Raw genomic sequence first — 25,116 nt, forward strand, 5'->3', positions numbered from 1 at the left:
GTGAGGAGTATAGTGCAGTGAGGAGTGTGGAGCGGTGAGAAGCATAGTGTAGTGAGGAATGTGGAGCAGTGAGACATATAGTGTAGTAAGGAGTGTGGAGCGGTGAGAAGTATAGTGTGGTGAGGAGTATAGTGTAGTGAGGAGTGTGGAGCGGTGAGAAGTATAGTGTAGTGAGGAGTGTGGAGCGGTGAGAAGTATTGTGTAGTGAGGAGTATAGTGTAGTGAGGAGTGTGGAGCGGTGAGAAGTATAGTGTAGTGAGGAGTGTGGAGCGGTGAGAAGTATTGTGTAGTGAGGAGTATAGTGTAGTGAGGAGTGTGGAGCGGTGAGAAGTATAGTGTAGTGAGGAGTGTGGAGCGGTGAGAAGTATAGTGTAGTGAGGAGTGTGGAGCGGTGAGAAGTATTGTGTAGTGAGGAGTATAGTGTAGTGAGGAGTGTGGAGCGGTGAGAAGTATAGTGTAGTGAGGAGTGTGGAGTTGTGAGAAGCATAGTGTAGTGAGGAGTGTGGAACGGTGAGGAGAGTGTTGGTGAGGAGTATAGTGGAGTGAGGAGAGTGTTGGTGAGAAATATAGAGTAGTGTAGCAAGGAGCGGTGAGGAGTTTAGTGTAGAGTGGAGTGGAGTGTGAAACGGTGAGGAGAGTGTTAGTGAGGAGTATAGTGGAGTGAGGAGTGTGGAGTGGTGAGGAGTATAGTAGAGTGAGGAGTATAGTGTAGTGAGGAGTGTGGAGCAGTGAGAAGTATAGTGTAGTGAGGAGTGTAGTGTAGTGAGGAGTGTGGAACGGTGAGAAGTATAGTGTAGTGAGGAGTATAGTGTAGTGAGGAGTGTGGAGCGGTGAGAAGTATAGTGTAGTGAGGAGTGTAGTGTAGTGAGGAGTGTGGAGCGGTGAGACATATAGTGTAGTGAGGAGTGTGGAGCGTTGAGAAGTATAGTGTAGTGAGGAGTATAGTGTAGTGAGGAGTGTGGAGCGGTGAGAAGTATAGTGTAGTGAGGAGTATAGTGTAGTGAGGAGTATAGTGTAGTGAGGAGTGTGGAATGGTGAGAAGTATAGTGTAGTGAGGAGTATAGTGTAGTGAGGAGTGTGGAGCGGTGAGAAGCATAGTGTAGTGAGGAGTGTGGAACGGTGAGGAGAGTGTTGGTGAGGAGTATAGTGGAGTGAGGAGAGTGTTGGTGAGAAATATAGAGTAGTGTAGCGAGGAGCGGTGAGGAGTTTAGTGTAGAGTGGAGTGTGAAACGTTGAGGAGAGTGTTAGTGAGGAGTTTGGTGCAGTGAGTAGTATGAAGTAGTGAGGAGAGTGTTAGTGAGGAGTGTGGAACGCTGAGGAGTATAGTGGAGTGAGGAGTGTTGGAGCGGTGAGGAGTATAGTGTAGTGAGGAGTGTGGAGCAGTGAGGAGTATAGTGTAGTGAGGAGTGTGGAGCAGTGAGGAGAGTGTTGGTGAGGAGTATAGTGTAGTGAGGAGTGTGGAGCAGTGAGGAGAGTGTTGGTGAGGAGTATAGTGTAGTGAGGAGTGTGGAGCGGTGAGGAGAGTGTTGGTGAGGAGAATAGTGTAGTGAGGAGTGTGGAGCAGTGAGGAGTATAGTGCAGTGAGGAGTGTGGAGCGGTGAGGAGAGTGTTGGTGAGGAGTATAGTGTAGTGAGGAGTGTGGAGCAGTGAGGAGTATAGTGTAGTGAGGAGTGTGGAGCGGTGAGGAGAGTGTTGGTGAGGAGTATAGTGTAGTGAGGAGTGTGGAGCGGTGAGGAGAGTGTTGGTGAGAAGTATAGCATAGTGTAGCGAGGAGCGCTGAGGAGTTTAGTGTAATGAGGACTGTGAAGCGGTGAGGAGAGTGCTGGTGAGGAGTATGGTGTAGTGTGAAGTATGAAGTAGTGAGGAGAGTGTTGGTGAGGAGTATAATGTAGTGAGGAGTGTTGGAGCGGTGAGGAGTAAAGTGGAGTGGAGTGAGGAGTATACTGGAGTGAGAAGTGTGGAGCGGTGAGTATAGTGGAGTGTGGAGTGGTAGTGCAGTGAGGAGAGTATTGATGAGGAAGGTGTGTAACTGTAGAGTGAATGAGGAGTATAGTGCAGTGAACAGGGTATTGATGAGGAAGGTGTGTAACTGTAGAGTAAATGAGAAGCACAGTGCAGTGAGGAGTATTGATGAGGAAGGTGTGTAACTATAGAGTGAATGAGGAGTATAGTGCAGTGAGGAGTATAGATGAGGAAGGTGTGTAACTGTAGAGTGAATGAGGAGTATAGTGCAGTGAGGAGAGTGTTGATGAGGAAGGTGTGTAACTGTAGAGTGAATGAGGAGTATAGTGCAGTGAGGAGAGTGTTGATGAGGAAGGTGTGTAACTGTAGAGTGAATGAGGAGTATAGTGCAGTGAGGAGAGTGTTGATGAGGAAGGTGTGTAACTGGAGAGTGAATGAGGAGTATAGTGCAGTGAGGAGTATTGATGAGGAAGGTGTGTCACTGTAGAGTGAATGAGTATAGTTCAGTGAGGAGGGTGTTGAGGAAGGTGTGTAACTGTAGAGTGAATGAGGAGTATAGTTCAGTGAGGAGGATGTTGATGAGGAAGGTGTGTAACTGTAGAGTGAATGAGGAGTATAGTAGAGTGAGTATTGATGAGGAAGGTGTGTAACTGTAGAGTGAATGAAGAGTATAGTGCTGTGAGGAGGATATTGATGAGGAAGGTGTGTCACTGTAGAGTGAATGAGGAGTATAGTTCAGTGAGGAGGGTGTTGAGGAAGGTGTGTAACTGTAGAGTGAATGAGGAGTATAGTTCAGTGAGGAGGGTGTTGATGAGGAAGGTGTGTAACTGTAGAGTGAATGAGGAGTATAGTAGAGTGAGTATTGATGAGGAAGGTGTGTAACTGTAGAGTGAATGAGGAGTATAGTGCAGTGAAGAGAGTGTTGATGAGGAAGGTGTGTAACTGGAGAGTGAATGAGGAGTATAGTGCAGTGAGGAGTATTGATGAGGAAGCTGTGTCACTGTAGAGTGAATGAGGAGTATAGTTCAGTGAGGAGGGTGTTGAGGAAGGTGTGTAACTGTAGAGTGAATGAGGAGTATAGTGGACTGAGGAGTATTGATGAGGAAGGTGTTTAACTGCAGAGTGAATGAGGAGTATAGTGCAGTGAGGAGTATTGATGAGGAAGGTGTGTAACTGTAGAGTGAATGAGGAGTATAGTGCAGTGAGGAGAGTGTTGATGAGGAAGGTGTGTAACTGTAGAGTGAATGAGGAGTATAGTGCAGTGTGGAGTATAGATGAGGAAGGTGTGTAAACTGTAGAGTGAATGAGGAGTATAGTGGACTGAGGAGTATTGATGAGGAAGGTGTTTAACTGCAGAGTGAATGAGGAGTATAGTGCAGTGAGGAGTATTGATGAGGAAGGTGTGTAACTGTAGAGTGAATGAGGAGTATAGTGCAGTGAGGAGAGTGTTGATGAGGAAGGTGTGTAACTGTAGAGTGAATGAGGAGTATAGTGCAGTGTGGAGTATAGATGAGGAAGGTGTGTAAACTGTAGAGTGAATGAGGAGTATAGTGCAGTGAGGAGGGTATTGATGAGGAAGGTGTGTAACTGTAGAGTGAATGAAGAGTATAGTAAATGAGGAGTATTGATGAGGAAGGTGTATAACTATAGAGTGAATGAGGAGTATAGTGCAGTGAGGAGAGTATTGATGAGGAAGGTGTGTAACTGTAGAGTGAATGAGGAGTATAGTGCAGCGAGGATGAGGCGGGTGTTGATGAGGAAGGTGTGTAACTGTAGAGTGAATGAGGAGTATAGTGCAGTGAGGAGTATTGATGAGGAAGGTGTGCAACTGTAGAGTGAATGAGGAGTATAGTGCAGTGAGGAGTATTGATGAGGAAGGTGTGTAACTGTAGAGTGAATGAGGAGTATAGTGCAGTAAGGAGAGTGTTGATGAGGAAGGTGTGTAACTGTAGAGTGAATGAGGAGTATAGTGCAGTGTGGAGTATAGATGAGGAAGGTGTGTAAACTGTAGAGTGAATGAGGAGTATAGTGCAGTGAGGAGGGTATTGATGAGGAAGGTGTGTAACTGTAGAGTGAATGAGGAGTATAGTTCAGTGAGGAGGGTGTTGATGAGGAAGGTATGTAACTGTAGAGTGAATGAAGAGTATAGTAAATGAGGAGTATTGATGAGGAAGGTGTATAACTGTAGAGTGGATGAGGAGTATAGTGCAGTGAGGAGAGTATTGATGAGGAAGGTGTGTAACTGTAGAGTGAATGAGGAGTATAGTGCAGCGAGGATGAGGCGGGTGTTGATGAGGAAGGTGTGTAACTGTAGAGTGAATGAGGAGTATAGTGCAGTGAGGAGTATTGATGAGGAAGGTGTGTAACTGTAGAGTGAATGAGGAGTATAGTGCAGTGAGGAGTATTGATGAGGAAGGTGTGTAACTGTAGAGTGAATGAGAGCATAGTGCAGTGAGGAGTATTGATGAGGAAAGTGTGTCACTGTAAAGTGAATGAGGAGTATAGTGCAGTGAGTATTGATGAGGAAGGTGGTTCACTGTAGAGTGAATGAGGAGTATAGTGCAGTGAGGAGGAAGTGGGTGTTGATGAGGAAGGTGTGTCACTGTAGAGTGTATGAGGAATATAGTTCAGTGAGGAGGGTGTTGGTGAGGAAGGTGTGTAACTGTAGAGTGAATGAGGAGTATAGTGCAGTGAGGAGTATTGATGAGGAAGGTGTGTTACTGTAGAGTGAATGAGGAGTATAGTTCAGTGAGGAGGGTGTTGATGAGGAAGGTGTGTAACTGTAGAGTGAATGAGTATAGTGCAGTGAGGAGTATTGATGATGAAGGTGTAGAGTGAATGAGGAGTACAGTGCAGTGAGGAGTATTGATGAGGAAGTTGTAGAGTGAATGAGGAGTATAGTGCAGTGAGGAGTATTGATGAGGAAGGTGTGTCACTGTAGAGTGAATGAGGAGTACAGTGCAGTGAGTATTGATGAGGAAAGTGTAGAGTGAATGAGTATAGTGCAGTGAGGAGTATTGATGATGGTGTAGAGTGAATGAGGAGTATAGTGCAGCGAGATGTATTGATGAGGAAGGTGTAGAGTGAATGAGGAGTACAGTGCAGTGAGGAGTGTTGATGAGGACGGTGTAGAGTGAAAGAGGAGTATAGTGCATTGAGGAGTGTTGATGAGGAAGGTGTAGAGTGAATGATGAGTACAGTGCAGTGAGGAGTGTTGATGAGGAAGGTGTAGAGTGAATGAGGAGTGTAGTGCAGTGAGGAGTGTTGATGAGAAAGGTGTAGAGTGAATGAGGAGTACAGTGCAGTGAGGAGTGTTGATGAGGAAGGTGTAGAGTGAATGAGGAGTACAGTGCAGTGAGTGTTGATGAAGAAGGTGCGGAGTGAATGAGGAGTACAGTGTAGTGAGGAATGTTGATGAGGAAGGTGTAGAGTGAATGAGGAGTACAGTGCAGTGAGGAGTGTTGATGAGGAAGGTGTGGAGTGAATGAGGAGTACAGTGCAGTGAGGAGTGTTGATGAGGAAGGTGCAGAGTGAATGAGGCATACAGTGCAGTGAGTGTCGATGAGGAAGGTGTAGAGTGAATGAGGAGTACAGTGCAGTGAGGAGTGTTGATGAGGAAGGTGTGGAGTGAATGAGGAGTACAGTGCAGTGAGTGTTGATGAGGAAGGTGCAGAGTGAATGAGGAGTACAGTGCAGTGAGGAGTGTTGATGAGGAAGGTGTGGAGTGAATGAGGAGTACAGTGCAGTGAGTGTTGATGAAGAAGGTGTAGAGTGAATGAGGAGTACAGTGCAGTGAGTGTTGATGAGGGAGGTGTAGAGTGAATGAAGAGTACAGTGCAGTGAGGAGTGTTGATGAGGAAGGTGTGGAGCGAATGAGGAGTACAGTGCAGCGAGGAGTGTTGATGAGGAAGGTGTAGAGTGAATGAGGAGAACAGTGCAGCGAGGAGTGTTGATGAAGAAGGTGCAGAGTGAATGAGGAGTGTAGTGCAGTGAGGAGTGTTGATGAGGAAGGTGCAGAGTGAACGAGGCGTACAGTGCAGTGAGTGTTGATGAGGAAGGTGTAAAGTGAATGAGGAGTACAGTGCAGTGAGGAGTGTTGATGAGGAAGGTGCAGAGTGAATGAGGCGTACAGTTCAGTGAGGAGTGTTGATGAGGAAGGTGCAGAGTGAATGAGGCGTACAGTACAGTGAGTGTTGATGAGGAAGGTGCAGAGTGAATGAGGCGTACAGTACAGTGAGTGTTGATGAGGAAGGTGTAGAGTGAATGAGGAGTACAGTGCAGTGAGGAGTGTTGATGAGGAAGGTGCAGAGTGAATGAGGAGTACAGTGCAGTGAGTGTTGATGAGGAAGGTGTAGAGTGAATGAGGAGTACAGTGCAGTGAGGAGTGTTGATGAGGAAGGTGCAGAGTGAATGAGGAGTACAGTGCAGTGAGTGTTGATGAGGAAGGTGTAGAGTGAATGAGGAGTACAGTGCAGTGAGGAGTGTTGATGAGGAAGGTGCAGAGTGAATGAGGAGTACAGTGCAGTGAGTGTTGATGAGGAAGGTGTAGAGTGAATGAGGAGTACAGTGCAGTGAGGAGTGTTGATGAGGAAGGTGCAGAGTGAATGAGGAGTACAGTGCAGTGAGTGTTGATGAGGAAGGTGCAGAGTGAATGAGGAGTACAGTGCAGTGAGGAGTGTTGATGAGGAAGGTGTAGAGTGAATGAGGCGTACAGTGAAGTGAGGAGTGTTGATGAGGAAGGTGTAGAGTGAATGAGGAGTACAGTGCAGCGAGGAGTATTGATGAGGAAGGTGCAGAGTGAATGAGGAGTACAGTGCAGTGAGGAGTGTTGATGAGGAAGGTGTAGAGTGAATGAGGCGTACAGTGCAGTGAGGAGTGTTGATGAGGAAGGTGCAGAGTGAATGAGGCGTACAGTGCAGTGAGTGTTGATGAGGAAGGTGTAGAGTGAATGAGGCGTACAGTGCAGTGAGGAGTGTTGATGAGGAAGGTGTAGAGTGAATGAGGAGTACAGTGCAGCGAGGAGTATTGATGAGGAAGGTGCAGAGTGAATGAGGAGTACAGTGCAGTGAGGAGTATTGATGAGGAAGGTGCAGAGTGAATGAGGAGTACAGTGCAGCGAGGAGTATTGATGAGGAAGGTGCAGAGTGAATGAGGAGTACAGTGCAGTGAGGAGTGTTGATGAGGAAGGTGTAGAGTGAATGAGGAGTACAGTGCAGCGAAGAGTATTGATGAGGAAGGTGCAGAGTGAATGAGTACAGTGCAGTGAGGAGTGTTGATGAGGAAGGTGTAGAGTGAATGAGGAGTACAGTGCAGCGAGGAGTATTGATGAGGAAGGTGCAGAGTGAATGAGGAGTGTAGTGCAGTGAGGAGTGTTGATGAGGACGGTGTAGAGTGAAAGAGGAGTATAGTGCAGTGAGGAGTGTTGATGAGGAAGGTGTAGAGTGAATGAGGAGTACAGTGCAGTGAGGAGTGTTGATGAGGAAGGTGTAGAGTGAATGAGGAGTGTAGTGCAGTGAGGAGTGTTGATGAGGAAGGTGTAGAGTGAATGAGGAGTACAGTGCAGTGAGGAGTGTTGATGAGGAAGGTGTAGAGTAAATGAGGAGTACAGTGCAGTGAGTGTTGATGAAGAAGGTGCGGAGTGAATGAGGAGTACAGTGTAGTGAGGAATGTTGATGAGGAAGGTGTAGAGTGAATGAGGAGTACAGTGCAGTGAGAAGTGTTGATGAGGAAGGTGTGGAGTGAATGAGGAGTACAGTGCAATGAGGAGTGTTGATGAGGAAGGTGCAGAGTGAATGAGGCATACAGTGCAGTGAGTGTCGATGAGGAAGGTGTAGAGTGAATGAGGAGTACAGTGCAGTGAGGAGTGTTGATGAGGAAGGTGTGGAGCGAATGAGGAGTACAGTGCAGTGAGTGTTGATGAGGAAGGTGCAGAGTGAATGAGGTGTACAGTGGAGTGAGTGTTGATGAGGAAGGTGTAGAGTGAATGAGGAGTACAGTGCAGTGAGGAGTGTTGATGAGGAAGGTGTGGAGTGAATGAGGAGTACAGTGCAGTGAGTGTTGATGAGGAAGGTGCGGAGTGAATGAGGAGTACAGTGCAGTGAGGAGTGTTGATGAGGAAGGTGTGGAGTGAATGAGGAGTACAGTGCAGTGAGTGTTGATGAGGAAGGTGTAGAGTGAATGAGGAGTACAGTGCAGTGAGTGTTGATGAGGGAGGTGTAGAGTGAATGAGTACAGTGCAGTGAGGAGTGTTGATGAGGAAGGTGTGGAGCGAATGAGGAGTACAGTGCAGCGAGGAGTGTTGATGAGGAAGGTGTAGAGTGAATGAGGAGAACAGTGCAGTGAGGAGTGTTGATGAAGAAGGTGCAGAGTGAATGAGGAGTGTAGTGCAGTGAGGAGTGTTGATGAGGAAGGTGCAGAGTGAACGAGGCGTATAGTGCAGTGAGTGTTGATGAGGAAGGTGTAAAGTGAATGAGGAGTACAGTGCAGTGAGGAGTGTTGATGAGGAAGGTGCAGAGTGAATGAGGAGTACAGTGCAGTGAGTGTTGATGAGGAAGGTGTAGAGTGAATGAGGAGTACAGTGCAGTGAGGAGTGTTGATGAGGAAGGTGCAGAGTGAATGAGGAGTACAGTGCAGTGAGTGTTGATGAGGAAGGTGTAGAGTGAATGAGGAGTACAGTGCAGTGAGGAGTGTTGATGAGGAAGGTGCAGAGTGAATGAGGAGTACAGTGCAGTGAGTGTTGATGAGGAAGGTGTAGAGTGAATGAGGCGTACAGTGCAGCGAGGAGTATTGATGAGGAAGGTGCAGAGTGAATGAGGAGTACAGTGCAGTGAGGAGTATTGATGAGGAAGGTGCAGAGTGAATGAGGAGTACAGTGCAGCAAGGAGTATTGATGAGGAAGGTGCAGAGTGAATGAGGAGTACAGTGCAGTGAGGAGTGTTGATGAGGAAGGTGTAGAGTGAATGAGGAGTACAGTGCAGCGAGGAGTATTGATGAGGAAGGTGCAGAGTGAATGAGTACAGTGCAGTGAGGAGTGTTGATGAGGAAGGTGTAGAGTGAATGAGGAGTACAGTGCAGCGAGGAGTATTGATGAAGAAGGTGCAGAGTGAATGAGGAGTACAGTGCAGTGAGGAGTGTTGATGAGGAAGGTGTAGAGTGAATGAGGAGTACAGTGCAGCGAGGAGTATTGATGAGGAAGGTGTAGAGTGAATGAGGAGTACAGTGCAGCGAGGAGTATTGATGAGGAAGGTGCAGAGTGAATGAGGAGTACAGTGCAGTGAGGAATGTTGATGAGGAAGGTGTAGAGTGAATGAGGAGTACAGTGCAGTGAGGAGTGTTGATGAGGAAGGTGCAGAGTGAATGAGGAGTACAGTGCAGTGAGTGTTGATGAGGAAGGTGTAGAGTGAATGAGGAGTACAGTGCAGTGAGGAGTGTTGATGAGGAAGGTGCAGAGTGAATGAGGAGTACAGTGCAGTGAGGAGTGTTGATGAGGAAGGTGCAGAGTGAATGAGGAGTACAGTGCAGTGAGGAATGTTGATGAGGAAGGTGTAGAGTGAATGAGGAGTACAGTGCAGTGAGGAGTGTTGATGAGGATGGTGCAGAGTGAATGAGGAGTACAGTGCAGTGAGTGTTGATGAGGAAGGTGCAGAGTGAATGAGGAGTACAGTGCAGTGAGTGTTGATGAGGAAGGTGCAGAGTGAATGAGGAGTACAGTGCAGTGAGGAATGTTGATGAGGAAGGTGTAGAGTGAATGAGGAGTACAGTGCAGTGAGGAGTGTTGATGAGGATGGTGCAGAGTGAATGAGGAGTACAGTGCAGTGAGTGTTGATGAGGAAGGTGCAGAGTGAATGAGGAGTACAGTGCAGTGAGTGTTGATGAGGGAGGTGTAGAGTGAATGAGTACAGTGCAGTGAGGAGTGTTGATGAGGAAGGTGTGGAGCGAATGAGGAGTACAGTGCAGCGAGGAGTGTTGATGAGGAAGGTGTAGAGTGAATGAGGAGAACAGTGCAGTGAGGAGTGTTGATGAGGAAGGTGTAGAGTGAATGAGGAGTACAGTGCAGCGAGGAGTATTGATGAGGAAGGTGCAGAGTGAATGAGGAGTACAGTGCAGTGAGGAGTGTTGATGAGGAAGGTGTAGAGTGAATGAGGCGTACAGTGAAGTGAGGAGTGTTGATGAGGAAGGTGTAGAGTGAATGAGGAGTACAGTGCAGCGAGGAGTATTGATGAGGAAGGTGCAGAGTGAATGAGGAGTACAGTGCAGTGAGGAGTGTTGATGAGGAAGGTGTAGAGTGAATGAGGCGTACAGTGCAGTGAGGAGTGTTGATGAGGAAGGTGCAGAGTGAATGAGGCGTACAGTGCAGTGAGTGTTGATGAGGAAGGTGTAGAGTGAATGAGGCGTACAGTGCAGTGAGGAGTGTTGATGAGGAAGGTGTAGAGTGAATGAGGAGTACAGTGCAGCGAGGAGTATTGATGAGGAAGGTGTAGAGTGAATGAGGAGTACAGTGCAGCGAGGAGTATTGATGAGGAAGGTGCAGAGTGAATGAGGAGTACAGTGCAGTGAGGAGTATTGATGAGGAAGGTGCAGAGTGAATGAGGAGTACAGTGCAGCGAGGAGTATTGATGAGGAAGGTGCAGAGTGAATGAGGAGTACAGTGCAGTGAGGAGTGTTGATGAGGAAGGTGTAGAGTGAATGAGGAGTACAGTGCAGCGAAGAGTATTGATGAGGAAGGTGCAGAGTGAATGAGTACAGTGCAGTGAGGAGTGTTGATGAGGAAGGTGTAGAGTGAATGAGGAGTACAGTGCAGCGAGGAGTATTGATGAGGAAGGTGCAGTGAATGAGGAGTGTAGTGCAGTGAGGAGTGTTGATGAGGACGGTGTAGAGTGAAAGAGGAGTATAGTGCAGTGAGGAGTGTTGATGAGGAAGGTGTAGAGTGAATGAGGAGTACAGTGCAGTGAGGAGTGTTGATGAGGAAGGTGTAGAGTGAATGAGGAGTGTAGTGCAGTGAGGAGTGTTGATGAGGAAGGTGTAGAGTGAATGAGGAGTACAGTGCAGTGAGGAGTGTTGATGAGGAAGGTGTAGAGTAAATGAGGAGTACAGTGCAGTGAGTGTTGATGAAGAAGGTGCGGAGTGAATGAGGAGTACAGTGTAGTGAGGAATGTTGATGAGGAAGGTGTAGAGTGAATGAGGAGTACAGTGCAGTGAGAAGTGTTGATGAGGAAGGTGTGGAGTGAATGAGGAGTACAGTGCAGTGAGGAGTGTTGATGAGGAAGGTGCAGAGTGAATGAGGCATACAGTGCAGTGAGTGTCGATGAGGAAGGTGTAGAGTGAATGAGGAGTACAGTGCAGTGAGGAGTGTTGATGAGGAAGGTGTGGAGCGAATGAGGAGTACAGTGCAGTGAGTGTTGATGAGGAAGGTGCAGAGTGAATGAGGTGTACAGTGGAGTGAGTGTTGATGAGGAAGGTGTAGAGTGAATGAGGAGTACAGTGCAGTGAGGAGTGTTGATGAGGAAGGTGTGGAGTGAATGAGGAGTACAGTGCAGTGAGTGTTGATGAGGAAGGTGCAGAGTGAATGAGGAGTACAGTGCAGTGAGGAGTGTTGATGAGGAAGGTGTGGAGTGAATGAGGAGTACAGTGCAGTGAGTGTTGATGAGGAAGGTGTAGAGTGAATGAGGAGTACAGTGCAGTGAGTGTTGATGAGGGAGGTGTAGAGTGAATGAGTACAGTGCAGTGAGGAGTGTTGATGAGGAAGGTGTGGAGCGAATGAGGAGTACAGTGCAGCGAGGAGTGTTGATGAGGAAGGTGTAGAGTGAATGAGGAGAACAGTGCAGTGAGGAGTGTTGATGAAGAAGGTGCAGAGTGAATGAGGAGTGTAGTGCAGTGAGGAGTGTTGATGAGGAAGGTGCAGAGTGAACGAGGCGTATAGTGCAGTGAGTGTTGATGAGGAAGGTGTAAAGTGAATGAGGAGTACAGTGCAGTGAGGAGTGTTGATGAGGAAGGTGCAGAGTGAATGAGGAGTACAGTGCAGTGAGTGTTGATGAGGAAGGTGTAGAGTGAATGAGGAGTACAGTGCAGTGAGGAGTGTTGATGAGGAAGGTGCAGAGTGAATGAGGAGTACAGTGCAGTGAGTGTTGATGAGGAAGGTGTAGAGTGAATGAGGCGTACAGTGCAGCGAGGAGTATTGATGAGGAAGGTGCAGAGTGAATGAGGAGTACAGTGCAGTGAGGAGTATTGATGAGGAAGGTGCAGAGTGAATGAGGAGTACAGTGCAGCAAGGAGTATTGATGAGGAAGGTGCAGAGTGAATGAGGAGTACAGTGCAGTGAGGAGTGTTGATGAGGAAGGTGTAGAGTGAATGAGGAGTACAGTGCAGCGAGGAGTATTGATGAGGAAGGTGCAGAGTGAATGAGTACAGTGCAGTGAGGAGTGTTGATGAGGAAGGTGTAGAGTGAATGAGGAGTACAGTGCAGCGAGGAGTATTGATGAAGAAGGTGCAGAGTGAATGAGGAGTACAGTGCAGTGAGGAGTGTTGATGAGGAAGGTGTAGAGTGAATGAGGAGTACAGTGCAGCGAGGAGTATTGATGAGGAAGGTGTAGAGTGAATGAGGAGTACAGTGCAGCGAGGAGTATTGATGAGGAAGGTGCAGAGTGAATGAGGAGTACAGTGCAGTGAGGAATGTTGATGAGGAAGGTGCAGAGTGAATGAGGAGTACAGTGCAGTGAGTGTTGATGAGGAAGGTGTAGAGTGAATGAGGAGTACAGTGCAGTGAGGAGTGTTGATGAGGAAGGTGCAGAGTGAATGAGGAGTACAGTGCAGTGAGGAGTGTTGATGAGGAAGGTGCAGAGTGAATGAGGAGTACAGTGCAGTGAGGAATGTTGATGAGGAAGGTGTAGAGTGAATGAGGAGTACAGTGCAGTGAGGAGTGTTGATGAGGATGGTGCAGAGTGAATGAGGAGTACAGTGCAGTGAGTGTTGATGAGGAAGGTGCAGAGTGAATGAGGAGTACAGTGCAGTGAGTGTTGATGAGGAAGGTGCAGAGTGAATGAGGAGTACAGTGCAGTGAGGAATGTTGATGAGGAAGGTGTAGAGTGAATGAGGAGTACAGTGCAGTGAGGAGTGTTGATGAGGATGGTGCAGAGTGAATGAGGAGTACAGTGCAGTGAGTGTTGATGAGGAAGGTGCAGAGTGAATGAGGAGTACAGTGCAGTGAGTGTTGATGAGGAAGGTGCAGAGTGAATGAGGAGTACAGTGCAGCGAGGAGTGTTGATGAGGAAGGTGTAGAGTGAATGAGGAGTACAGTGCAGTGAGGAGTGTTGATGAGGAAGGTGTAGAGTAAATGAGGAGTACAGTGCAGTGAGTGTTGATGAAGAAGGTGCGGAGTGAATGAGGAGTACAGTGTAGTGAGGAATGTTGATGAGGAAGGTGTAGAGTGAATGAGGAGTACAGTGCAGTGAGAAGTGTTGATGAGGAAGGTGTGGAGTGAATGAGGAGTACAGTGCAGTGAGGAGTGTTGATGAGGAAGGTGCAGAGTGAATGAGGCATACAGTGCAGTGAGTGTCGATGAGGAAGGTGTAGAGTGAATGAGGAGTACAGTGCAGTGAGGAGTGTTGATGAGGAAGGTGTGGAGCGAATGAGGAGTACAGTGCAGTGAGTGTTGATGAGGAAGGTGCAGAGTGAATGAGGTGTACAGTGGAGTGAGTGTTGATGAGGAAGGTGTAGAGTGAATGAGGAGTACAGTGCAGTGAGGAGTGTTGATGAGGAAGGTGTGGAGTGAATGAGGAGTACAGTGCAGTGAGTGTTGATGAGGAAGGTGCAGAGTGAATGAGGAGTACAGTGCAGTGAGGAGTGTTGATGAGGAAGGTGTGGAGTGAATGAGGAGTACAGTGCAGTGAGTGTTGATGAGGAAGGTGTAGAGTGAATGAGGAGTACAGTGCAGTGAGTGTTGATGAGGGAGGTGTAGAGTGAATGAGTACAGTGCAGTGAGGAGTGTTGATGAGGAAGGTGTGGAGCGAATGAGGAGTACAGTGCAGCGAGGAGTGTTGATGAGGAAGGTGTAGAGTGAATGAGGAGAACAGTGCAGTGAGGAGTGTTGATGAAGAAGGTGCAGAGTGAATGAGGAGTGTAGTGCAGTGAGGAGTGTTGATGAGGAAGGTGCAGAGTGAACGAGGCGTACAGTGCAGTGAGTGTTGATGAGGAAGGTGTAAAGTGAATGAGGAGTACAGTGCAGTGAGGAGTGTTGATGAGGAAGGTGTGGAGTGAATGAGGAGTACAGTGCAGTGAGTGTTGATGAGGAAGGTGTAGAGTGAATGAGGAGTACAGTGCAGTGAGGAGTGTTGATGAGGAAGGTGCAGAGTGAATGAGGAGTACAGTGCAGTGAGTGTTGATGAGGAAGGTGTAGAGTGAATGAGGCGTACAGTGCAGCGAGGAGTATTGATGAGGAAGGTGCAGAGTGAATGAGGAGTACAGTGCAGTGAGGAGTATTGATGAGGAAGGTGCAGAGTGAATGAGGAGTACAGTGCAGCAAGGAGTATTGATGAGGAAGGTGCAGAGTGAATGAGGAGTACAGTGCAGTGAGGAGTGTTGATGAGGAAGGTGTAGAGTGAATGAGGAGTACAGTGCAGCGAGGAGTATTGATGAGGAAGGTGCAGAGTGAGTGAGTACAGTGCAGTGAGGAGTGTTGATGAGGAAGGTGTAGAGTGAATGAGGAGTACAGTGCAGCGAGGAGTATTGATGAAGAAGGTGCAGAGTGAATGAGGAGTACAGTGCAGTGAGGAGTGTTGATGAGGAAGGTGTAGAGTGAATGAGGAGTACAGTGCAGCGAGGAGTATTGATGAGGAAGGTGTAGAGTGAATGAGGAGTACAGTGCAGCGAGGAGTATTGATGAGGAAGGTGCAGAGTGAATGAGGAGTACAGTGCAGTGAGGAATGTTGATGAGGAAGGTGTAGAGTGAATGAGGAGTACAGTGCAGTGAGGAGTGTTGATGAGGAAGGTGCAGAGTGAATGAGGAGTACAGTGCAGTGAGTGTTGATGAGGAAGGTGTAGAGTGAATGAGGAGTACAGTGCAGTGAGGAGTGTTGATGAGGAAGGTGCAGAGTGAATGAGGAGTACAGTGCAGTGAGGAGTGTTGATGAGGAAGGTGCAGAGTGAATGAGGAGTACAGTGCAGTGAGGAATGTTGATGAGGAAGGTGTAGAGTGAATGAGGAGTACAGTGCAGTGAGGAGTGTTGATGAGGATGGTGCAGAGTGAATGAGGAGTACAGTGCAGTGAGTGTTGATGAGGAAGGTGCAGAGTGAATGAGGAGTACAGTGCAGTGAGTGTTGATGAGGAAGGTGCAGAGTGAATGAGGAGTACAGTGCAGCGAGGAGTGTTGATGAGGAAGGTGTAGAGTGAATGAGGAGTACAGTGCAGCGAGGAGTATTGATGAGGAAGGTGCAGAGTGAATGAGGAGTCTCGGAGACAGATTAGTATAGTGAGGCTCCTCAGTCTAAGGGGCGTGGTTTAGGAGGAAGCGGTAGGTGATTGGCCGGTTTCTCTCCCAGGGTTGATCGCTGTTTGGCCCGGGTTTTTCGAACCTGCAGCCATACGTCACCGGGCATGTACAGACAGGGCGGCATAGCGGGCGGCCAGTGTGTGTTGGCGGGATATGTACGATCAGCTGGCCGAGTTGGATGAAGGGAGTCCCGGGCCGTCATGCCCCCCCAGCCCGGTGGCAGAGCAGGCCCCGTCATCGTGGCTCCAGCGGACCCGGCAGAGTGTACAGAGGAGCCCGAGCCTGAGGCTGGTGATCCGGGAGCCGCAGCCGGTGTGTGTTGTGGCCGTCCAGCGCTATCTGGGGGAGATCGGCCGATGCCGCTACCACTACGATATCACGGTGTATGACGGGCTGGTCCAGGACACGTGGCTGCTCTCCCCGGAGCTCGGACACCTCGTACACGTCGGGCGGCTCCGCTCCGGCTCCCGGGCCACCATCAGCCTGTGCTCGTACCGCTATGTGGAGAAGAGGCCGGGCTCCGGCCTGGTGTGTATAGAGGAGGTGGAGGCCGGAGGGGACACGGAGGTCGGGGTGTCTGTGTGCCGGGAGATCGGTCCCCTGTGTGGGGGAAGGAAGCACTATCTACCCCTGTGGAACAATGAGGACCCCTATGGGGAGATGTGGGAGCGGCACAGGGAGCAGGAGCCCCGGGGAGCTGTGGACGGTAAGTGGCTGATCTTGTTCGATCCCTGGCAGGACACACCGGCTCGGTTCTCTGTACAATGTCTGTGGAGATGCTGAACTGTCAGCTCTGTCACCCGATCAGGTATTTCCATCACCAACCGACCAACACTGCTGGGTGATTATCGCCCGGCTTCACCGCTCTGAAATCGCGCTATGTCACTGGAAGCTGTGCGATTTCAAAGCCTCAGGTCTGTGCGACTTTCCTGACGTCTGTGCGACTTTCCTGACGTCTGTGCGACTTTCCTGACGTCTGTGCGACTTTCCTGACGTCTGTGCGACTTTCCTGACGTCTGTGCGACTTCAGGTGCGACTTGCCTGACATCTGTGCGATTTCCCTGACATCTGTGCGACTTCAGGTGCGACTTGCCTGACATCTGTGCGACTTGCCTGACATCTGTGCAACTTCAGGTGCGACTTGCCTGACGTCTGTGCGACTTGCCTGACGTCTGTGCGACTTGCCTGACGTCTGTGCGACTTGCCTGTCATCTGTCCAACTTCGTGCGCAGGCGCCTACGGGGCTCCGTGTGCAGGTGTCTGCAAGTCATGCCTGAAATCGCTGAACATCTAGCAGGCCGAAGATGGAGTCGCATCGATTTGAATGGTTCCATAGATTGCGACTTGTCATGTGATCTGTAACTGTCAGCGGTGTGAACCAGGGCTGAAAGTCAATTCACTAAAAATAATAAATGTATGAGTGACACCGCGCTCACACCTATCCCAACTTTAAAATTGTGATTTCACAGCAAGTCATAGAATTTTAAAGTCGGATGACATGCCAATTTCAGGTGCGATTTGAAAGACATCTTAGGGCTCTGTGTACACGGGGCGCTTGGAAAACTCTTCTGAATGATGGAAACTGACTGCTGGAAAACCTAGGTTAAAAGACATCAGTTTAGCCGCGTTTGCATACTACATTTCTGCGTGTTTAGCCGCGTTTGCGTTTAGAAGCGTTTTTAAAGGATCACCTCAGGAGACCCAAATGCCGTGAATGCACTGAAAAATAGTAAAAATTACATAAATAGTGCAGCGCTCAAAAAACTAACCTATATACACAAATAACTGTGCTCACATGCAACGGTGACACACATATAGTGAAATAACCTAAATAACAAGTGCCACTTAATGATGATCTAAGGTGTCCACATAATCATATAAATATATGAAAAACGCATATATATAAACAACGTGAAAAAGCGCATAAATATCAAACGCATAAATATGAAAAACACATATATAGAAAAAATCCTAACTGAAAGGTAATTATAAATAATTTATAAAGTGCTCCAAGTGTGGTAATAAAACCACATTCAATCAAATTTATCATCAAAAAATCAAACAAAAAAATTGTCCATAAAAAATAGTGGCAAACACATGCAAAGTGAAAAAGGTGCAAAAAATGCTAAAAATTGTGCAAAGCAAATGTGTCCTTGTTCCACAGCAGTGCAATTCTTCCCCTCCTACGGCTAAATTGCCTCCTCACCTCCTTACATCGACCCCTAAGGGCCACACAGCATTCAGGATCTCTCTGGATCCTTATCTCCTGGGGATCAGCACTTCTCCTGCCGTCCTGGATCACTTTGAGGGTATTTCCATTACCCCCACTCAGAAGCTTCTATAGGATAATTACTCACCATCCAGTGAGCAAGAAAGAAAGAGATCCTCTAAGTGCAGTATTTTTTAGAGCCAAACGACACTTTAATGACAGTGTTTTAAACAGACATATAGCCACTCACATGTTTTTCCATTCCTCTTGACTCGACATGTGGGTGTACTGCATGTAATTAGAAGGACTTCCTGGGTATACCAAGATGGCGGTTGGCACCGGAAGTGCGTCACCGCGTACCGGAAGTTTGGCGTGCTAGCGTGCCTACGCGTTACGTCACTATTACTCGTGACTTCCTCTGGGCTCAGAGGAAGTCACGAGTAATAGTGACGTAACGCGTAGGCACGCTAGCACGCCAAACTTCCGGTACGCGGTGACGCACTTCCGGTGCCAACCGCCATCTTGGTATACCCAGGAAGTCCTTCTAATTACATGCAGTACACCCACATGTCGAGTCAAGAGGAATGGAAAAACATGTGAGTGGCTATATGTCTGTTTAAAACACTGTCATTAAAGTGTCGTTTGGCTCTAAAAAATACTGCACTTAGAGGATCTCTTTCTTTCTTGCTCACTGGATGGTGAGTAATTATCCTATAGAAGCTTCTGAGTGGGGGTAATGGAAATACCCTCAAAGTGATCCAGGACGGCAGGAGAAGTGCTGATCCTCAGGAGATAAGGATCCAGAGAGATCCTGAATGCTGTGTGGCCCTTAGGGGTCGATGTAAGGAGGTGAGGAGGCAATTTAGCCGTAGGAGGGGAAGAATTGCACTGCTGTGGAACAAGGACACATTTGCTTTGCACAATTTTTAGCATTTTTTGCACCTTTTTCACTTTGCATGTGTTTGCCACTATTTTTTATGGACAATTTTTTTGTTTGATTTTTTGATGATAAATTTGATTGAATGTGGTTTTATTACCACACTTGGAGCACTTTATAAATTATTTATAATTACCTTTCAGTTAGGATTTTTTCTATATATGTGTTTTTCATATTTATGCGTTTGATATTTATGCGCTTTTTCACGTTGTTTATATATATGCGTTTTTCATATATTTATATGATTATGTGGACACCTTAGATCATCATTAAGTGGCACTTGTTATTTAGGTTATTTCACTATATGTGTGTCACCGTTGCATGTGAGCACAGTTATTTGTGTATATAGGTTAGTTTTTTGAGCGCTGCACTATTTATGTAATTTTGGCATTCTCACTGTTTGGGTAACAGATTAAGTGTTGGCAGCTTACAGTAGGGTTATTTCCCTTTTGCGCAGGAGGATCTCTGTTTATATTCCAACTGAAAAATAGTAAATGAACTATTTCAGGCAATTTGAGAGAAATAGAGCAGAAGCAGAGAGAGCAGTATGTGTTGAGATGACCTGTCTTTTCTGGTTGTATGGATCCCATCATGAGAATAATGCGGCACATTCTACCATTTTTCGCTTTGAACGAAACCTGGAACTGACTGCGCTGGTGTACCGGGTCCATTTGAATACATGGAAAACACTTTGCATGCATTTCTGATGACGAAAAAAGGCTCTGGACAGCATCTGGATATGGAACAGTTAAAAAACACTTCAAACCGCTAACGCTTATAAGCGCGGTTAACCACGTCTACACGCATTTAAAAGCATTTGGCATTTGAAACGCTGATAAAATTTACTCCTGAACGCAAGTTTGGTGCTGTACTTGGGACTGTAAACGATGATGTGTACATGGACACATAGGAAAACATTAGGGAGAGTTCAGGGGCTGCTGAAAAAAAATGCAGAAAAGCTCCTGAACGCCAGTTTATCAGCTGCAGTGTACATGAGCCCTAACACAGATGTCTATGCAAATCGCATCAGAAGTAGTGCGTGTAGTACTTTAGAAATCCGTGTGGCTCTGACCAAGAAATCAATGTGGCTCCGACATGACCGCTGTAATTGCTGACAATAGGGTGTGACTTTCTGTGCGATTTGTAAGTTTTATGGCATGCGAATTGCGTGTCAAGTCACACCTAGTGTGATCGGGGTTTGAACAGCATCCAATCCGCATGACATGTGAAATAACATTGCTTCCTATGGTGTCTGGTGCACTGGCAGTGCGGATTCAGTGCAGTTTTAAATAGTCCGGTTCAGGTGCAGATTACAGGCTATTGATGTCTATGGGAACCATTTCTAATCAGAATATGTGTGAAGGAGATAAGATCCTGAGCTAATCCTGTCCTGAACCTGATATGAACCTGTGAACAACTATATCAATTAGCTGTGATACCTGATCTTCAATCCGCACCGTACATGTATGAATCCGCTCCTAAATCAGGGGTGCTCAGCCTTTTGAGGAGCGAGGGCCACTTAAGTGATTTGGTAACCAGACACGGGTCACAATGAAATGGTTCAGAACTTCAGATTTTTTTTTTTTATTTTGAATAGCATAATGAAGATTTTCCTCCTGCAGTTGCTGAATGCTGACGAGAGGGAGAGGAGGAGGAGCTGTTGCAGTAGCAGGAGGAAAATGGAGAAGATTTGGTTCCTGTCTATTCTGCCCCCACCAGCCCTCCGGTCCAAATGTAAAACAGAATGTGACAGGGAGGCTGCACGGACCCCCTGGAGCATGGGGCAGTGTCCCCATTGCAACTCTGATGCTACAACAGTGGTTGCGGGGTGTGGTAAAAACACGTCTCAACTATAGGGTTTTGCCACCCACCAAATCACAAATATAAACAAGGCCTTACTGCCCTGAGCCCCCTATAGGTCTGCTTTCACACTGATACGCTGTGGTTTGCCCACCAATGCAGTGCACCTTCGGCTTTTCAGCAGGTTAGCTGTACTTTGCCATAGACTTCTATTATATCTTGTGGGTGCCGTACACTTTCTGAAAGTGCACCAAACCTGCATTCAGGACCTGCAAGATATTATAGAGGTGTACTTTCTTGGTTTGAGAGGGCCGCAGCTTGAGCACCCGTTAGTTGAAGTATAACTAAAGGAAAAACTTCTTTTTTTTTACCTTTGCACAGAGTGGCGATGGATTAGAACCCCTTTCAGTTTTTAGAGCGCCTGCATTGGTGACATCACCGGCTACTGATCGCTGGAATATCTCCTAAGCAGTGCACGTGTAGGAGGGATTGATTTTATCTACAGCTGAGTTTTATTATTGGCTTACCTGTTGGTAAATATGGCCCACAAGCATTTACTACCACTTTATATTACTGTCGGTTCCCCCGTTAAGAAGATTCCCCCTCTCTATTGGTCCTGTTTACCATGATCATAGTGAAAGTAAAAGAAAATTCCACATTTTGGGTTGTCCACTGAAAAGTAATAGAGGGGAAACCTTTCAATGGGAACACTGGCTCTGGTGACCTGGAGGTCCTTAACCTCCCTGGAGGTATTCCCGAGTGTAGCTCAGGGTCAAGTTTCAGCACCACAAGTGGCAACCCCGAGCTACACTCGGGCTTACCATGCGGAGCTGCTCCAGGATCTCTTCTTCACTTACCTTGTCCTGCGCTCCCGCAATGTCCCTCCTGCAGTGTCCCCTGCAATGTCCTCCGGCGGATGCCGGCATCTGTCTTCCAGGTTCCGTTCCCTGCGACGTCGGGACGTACGGGGGATGGAACGGTGGGAAATTTAAAAGTGAAAAAGTAACATTCACTAAATACACTAATATCACATAGTAAAACATTACTGTATCAAACCATTTCACATACATTTTGTCCCTAGTGCTTTGTCCTGTGCCCTGCCTGCATTTTTACTGTTCTTTCTGCCTGGAAACTGAGACACGTCCATGGCGTCCAAAAAGCATCCCTTTAGGTCAAAAGCGGTATTAGACCAGCTAGAGAACAGCGATAGTAAATCAGAACCACTTGTAGAATTGAGTGATAATGATTCGTGGGGGAAATTCGTCATCAGACACTGAAAACGATTTAGCGACTTTGCTAAGCGATGTGCGAACTTGGCGCTATATTTCAAATTTCAGTGTTTTTGGTTTGATTATATTTAATTACATTTATTATATTATTTTTTATGATTATAATTTATGATTTTGTGTTTCAAATTTTATCATACCCGGGATGTTTACTAGACTTTTTCAGACAGATTTCAGTGAGTTATTCCTAAAAATTACAGGCCTGCAATAAAAAAAAATACATATTTCCATGCAAAAAAATGTACCGCTTTGAGCACAGAAATACTGACATAATCAGACCGCTAGGGAGGCTACGGGACTCTTTACATTTGTAGGGATTTCCTCTCACGTCCCCTTTTGCTTATGATATAGGAAGTGGCGGGAAATCTCCCCAATGGCAACGTTGCCTTTTTTTTTTTTAATTGGTCGAAGAAAGAGATATATAGATATCTATATATAGATATCTATATATAGATATCTATATATAGATATCTATATATAGATATCTATATATAGATATCTATATATAGATATCTATATATAGATATCTATATATAGATATCTATATATAGATATCTATATATAGATATCTATATATAGATATCTATATATAGATATCTATATATAGATATCTATATATAGATATCTATATATAGATATCTATATATAGATATCTATATATAGATATCTATATATAGATATCTATATATAGATATCTATATATAGATATCTATATATAGATATCTATATATAGATATCTATATATAGATATCTATATATAGATATCTATATAGAGATATCTATATAGAGATATCTATATAGAGATATCTATATAGAGATATCTATATAGAGATATCTATATAGAGATATCTATATAGAGATATCTATATAGAGATATCTATATAGAGATATCTATATAGAGATATCTATATAGAGATATCTATATAGAGATATCTATATAGAGATATCTATATAGAGATATCTATATAGAGATATAGAGATATAGATAGAGATATAGATAGAGATATAGATAGAGATATAGATAGATAGATAGAGATATAGAGATAGAGATAGAGATATAGAGATAGAGATAGAGATAGAGATAGAGATAGAGATAGAGATAGAGATAGATATAGAGATAGAGATATCTATCTATATAGATATCTATATATAGATATCTATATCTATATATATATATATATATATATATATATATATATATATATATATATATATAGATATATATAGATATATATAGATATCTATATATATATATATATGAGATATTTTATGATCCTTGATACTATTTTCATAATTTTGTTGTGTGTTTTTTTGGGCGGGTGGAGGAATAACAAATGTGTATACTTACCTGCTCTGTTCAGTGGTTTTGCACAGAACAGCCTGGATCCTCCTCTTCTCGGGTCCCTTGACAGCTCTCCTGGTTCCTCCTTTCTATCAGGTGCCTTCATAGCAAGCAGCTTGCTATGGGGGCACCCGAGCAGGCGTGTTCCCAAGCCACTACTCTGTGTGTCCGTTCACACATGAAGCTGTGGCTTGGACCCGCCCCCCTCTCTCATTGGCTGACTAGCTGTGATTGAGCCAATGGCTCCTGCTTGCTGTCCCAGCCAATGAGGAGGCAGAGACCTCCAATGAGGAGGCGGAGACCTGAAACAGCCAAGGCTGTCATGTACATTACTGGATTGCAATGGGGCTCAGGTAAGTATTGAGGGGAGCACTGCTGCATACAGGATGTTTTTTACCTTCATGCATAGAATGTATGAAGGTAAAAAACCTTGAGCCTTTACAACCACTTTGTTTTTTAATTTTATATATTTTTATTTTCGGTCCAAGTTTTCTGTGTTACAATAAAAGTTATCTTACGTTACTGGATTTTTTTTTTAAGTGCATATTCATTTAAACTCATGATATTAATTAAAAAGGAGAATATAATACAATTATATTTAAAAAAAATAAACTGTCCATACTGACCTTTCACTAACCCCCAGTATTTGGCGTCCTTAATAATAAAAGCAGGTTGTTAAAGGATGAGGTACTCTTCTGAGAAAACCTAAAATATTAAGGGGGGCTTTTTAGTAGTTCACACACTCTTGCATATTTCAGAGCTTTCTGTGGATTTTCTTTTTAGTCCTCATGCACACTGAACATTTTTACAGCCGCTGTTTTTTGGCCTTTGGCATTTTTGTTTTCTACAGCCAGTAAACTCCCCAGCATGTTATCCTATGTGACCATGCACACATAGACTGTAATCAGTGTTTTTTGGCAGGGGCTTGTTTTGGCTGGAAACAAAAACTCAGAAGTAGTAGGTTTCTAGAGGATTTTTTTAGCCTCAAAATCGCTCTTACGCTGAAAAATGTGGCAAACCGGCATTTTTGGAATTTTTTGTTTTTAACCCCTCCCCCATTTTCTGGGGGGGAGTTAAAAAAAAAACCCCGCTAAAAACGCAAACGAGCCTAACAATAATGCAAAAACGCAGAAAAATTCATGTTTTTAACGTGACTTTAACACAGCTGACTTTACCGGCATTATTACAACGCCCCGCGTGCATGGAGACTTATAGTGTTGCAGTTTTCTGAGTTTATAAATCGGGGGAAGAATGGCTGATACAAAGGCTACAAACTAGGATTGGAACATTTCAGAAGGTATCCTTTTCATGGCTACATTCTTGAGACACTGGTCCCAAAAATACTATGTTATTAAAAACAAGACAAATGTATCCAGTTACTGACCTCCTGCACTGAATTGGCTGTGCTTGAATACTGGCCTATTGTGCCTAATCTTCAGCTATGCAGTGCTGCAATTTTGCCCAATGCCAGTATATTATGGGCATAGCGGAAGAACTGCGTGGGGGGAAAAAAAACCGCACTGAATAGTTTGCCTCTGTTTGTAAGTAAAATCTGGGGTGTGTAGAAGCTGCTTTACAGGACGTATGTTATTTGGCACAGGTGGAAATGGTTGACCTGATATATATATTGTATGTAAAGTATTTATATTCAGTTTTCTTTTTTGAAAGGAGGGGGGGGGGGTGATAGATAGATATAGATATATAGATCATGGTGGATAGAAATCAATGATTTTTTTTTTTTTACAAAATCAAAAAAATTGGGTTTTTTTTTTTTTAATCCGTTTTTTTAAATAAAATGCTTTTTGAGGAAAATATATTACCATCCAAAGGTTATTCCATCATGAAATAAAGATTAGTTTTTTAATTATGTAGAATAAGGCTGTATACGTTTAATTTTTTTGGTAAATAAATTCCATGAATCCATTCACAATGTCATGCTCTTCCAGAGGTTTTTGTAAGATTATTGGGCAGTTTCTCTGCCTACAAGATATTATCACAGATGCTTGGTTTACTTTTGCAGTTCTCAAAACTGAATTTGACTCAGCGGAGATCACATGCCTCTTCTTCACAGCAAAAATGTTATAACATGAACAGAG

At 45.4% G+C, this 25,116-nt stretch overlaps 1 protein-coding gene across 1 annotated transcript in view; it reads left to right on the plus strand.

The window, feature by feature from the left end:
* Positions 1–15,532: 15,532 nt before the first annotated feature.
* Positions 15,533–25,116, plus strand: part of RADX (RPA1 related single stranded DNA binding protein, X-linked) — a 125,784-nt gene continuing 116,200 nt past the window's right edge. Inside the window, exon 1 of the mRNA XM_089684927.1 lies at positions 15,533–16,152. Within this exon, the coding sequence (XP_089541053.1) occupies positions 15,600–16,152 (553 nt within the window). The 5' untranslated portion in view covers positions 15,533–15,599. The remainder of the gene's footprint in view (positions 16,153–25,116) is intronic.

Source organism: Staurois parvus, unplaced genomic scaffold (assembly GCF_062004578.1).
Source record: "Staurois parvus isolate SC_StPar_1 unplaced genomic scaffold, SC_StPar_1.0 ptg000361l, whole genome shotgun sequence".
Taxonomy (NCBI): Eukaryota; Metazoa; Chordata; class Amphibia; order Anura; family Ranidae; genus Staurois; species Staurois parvus.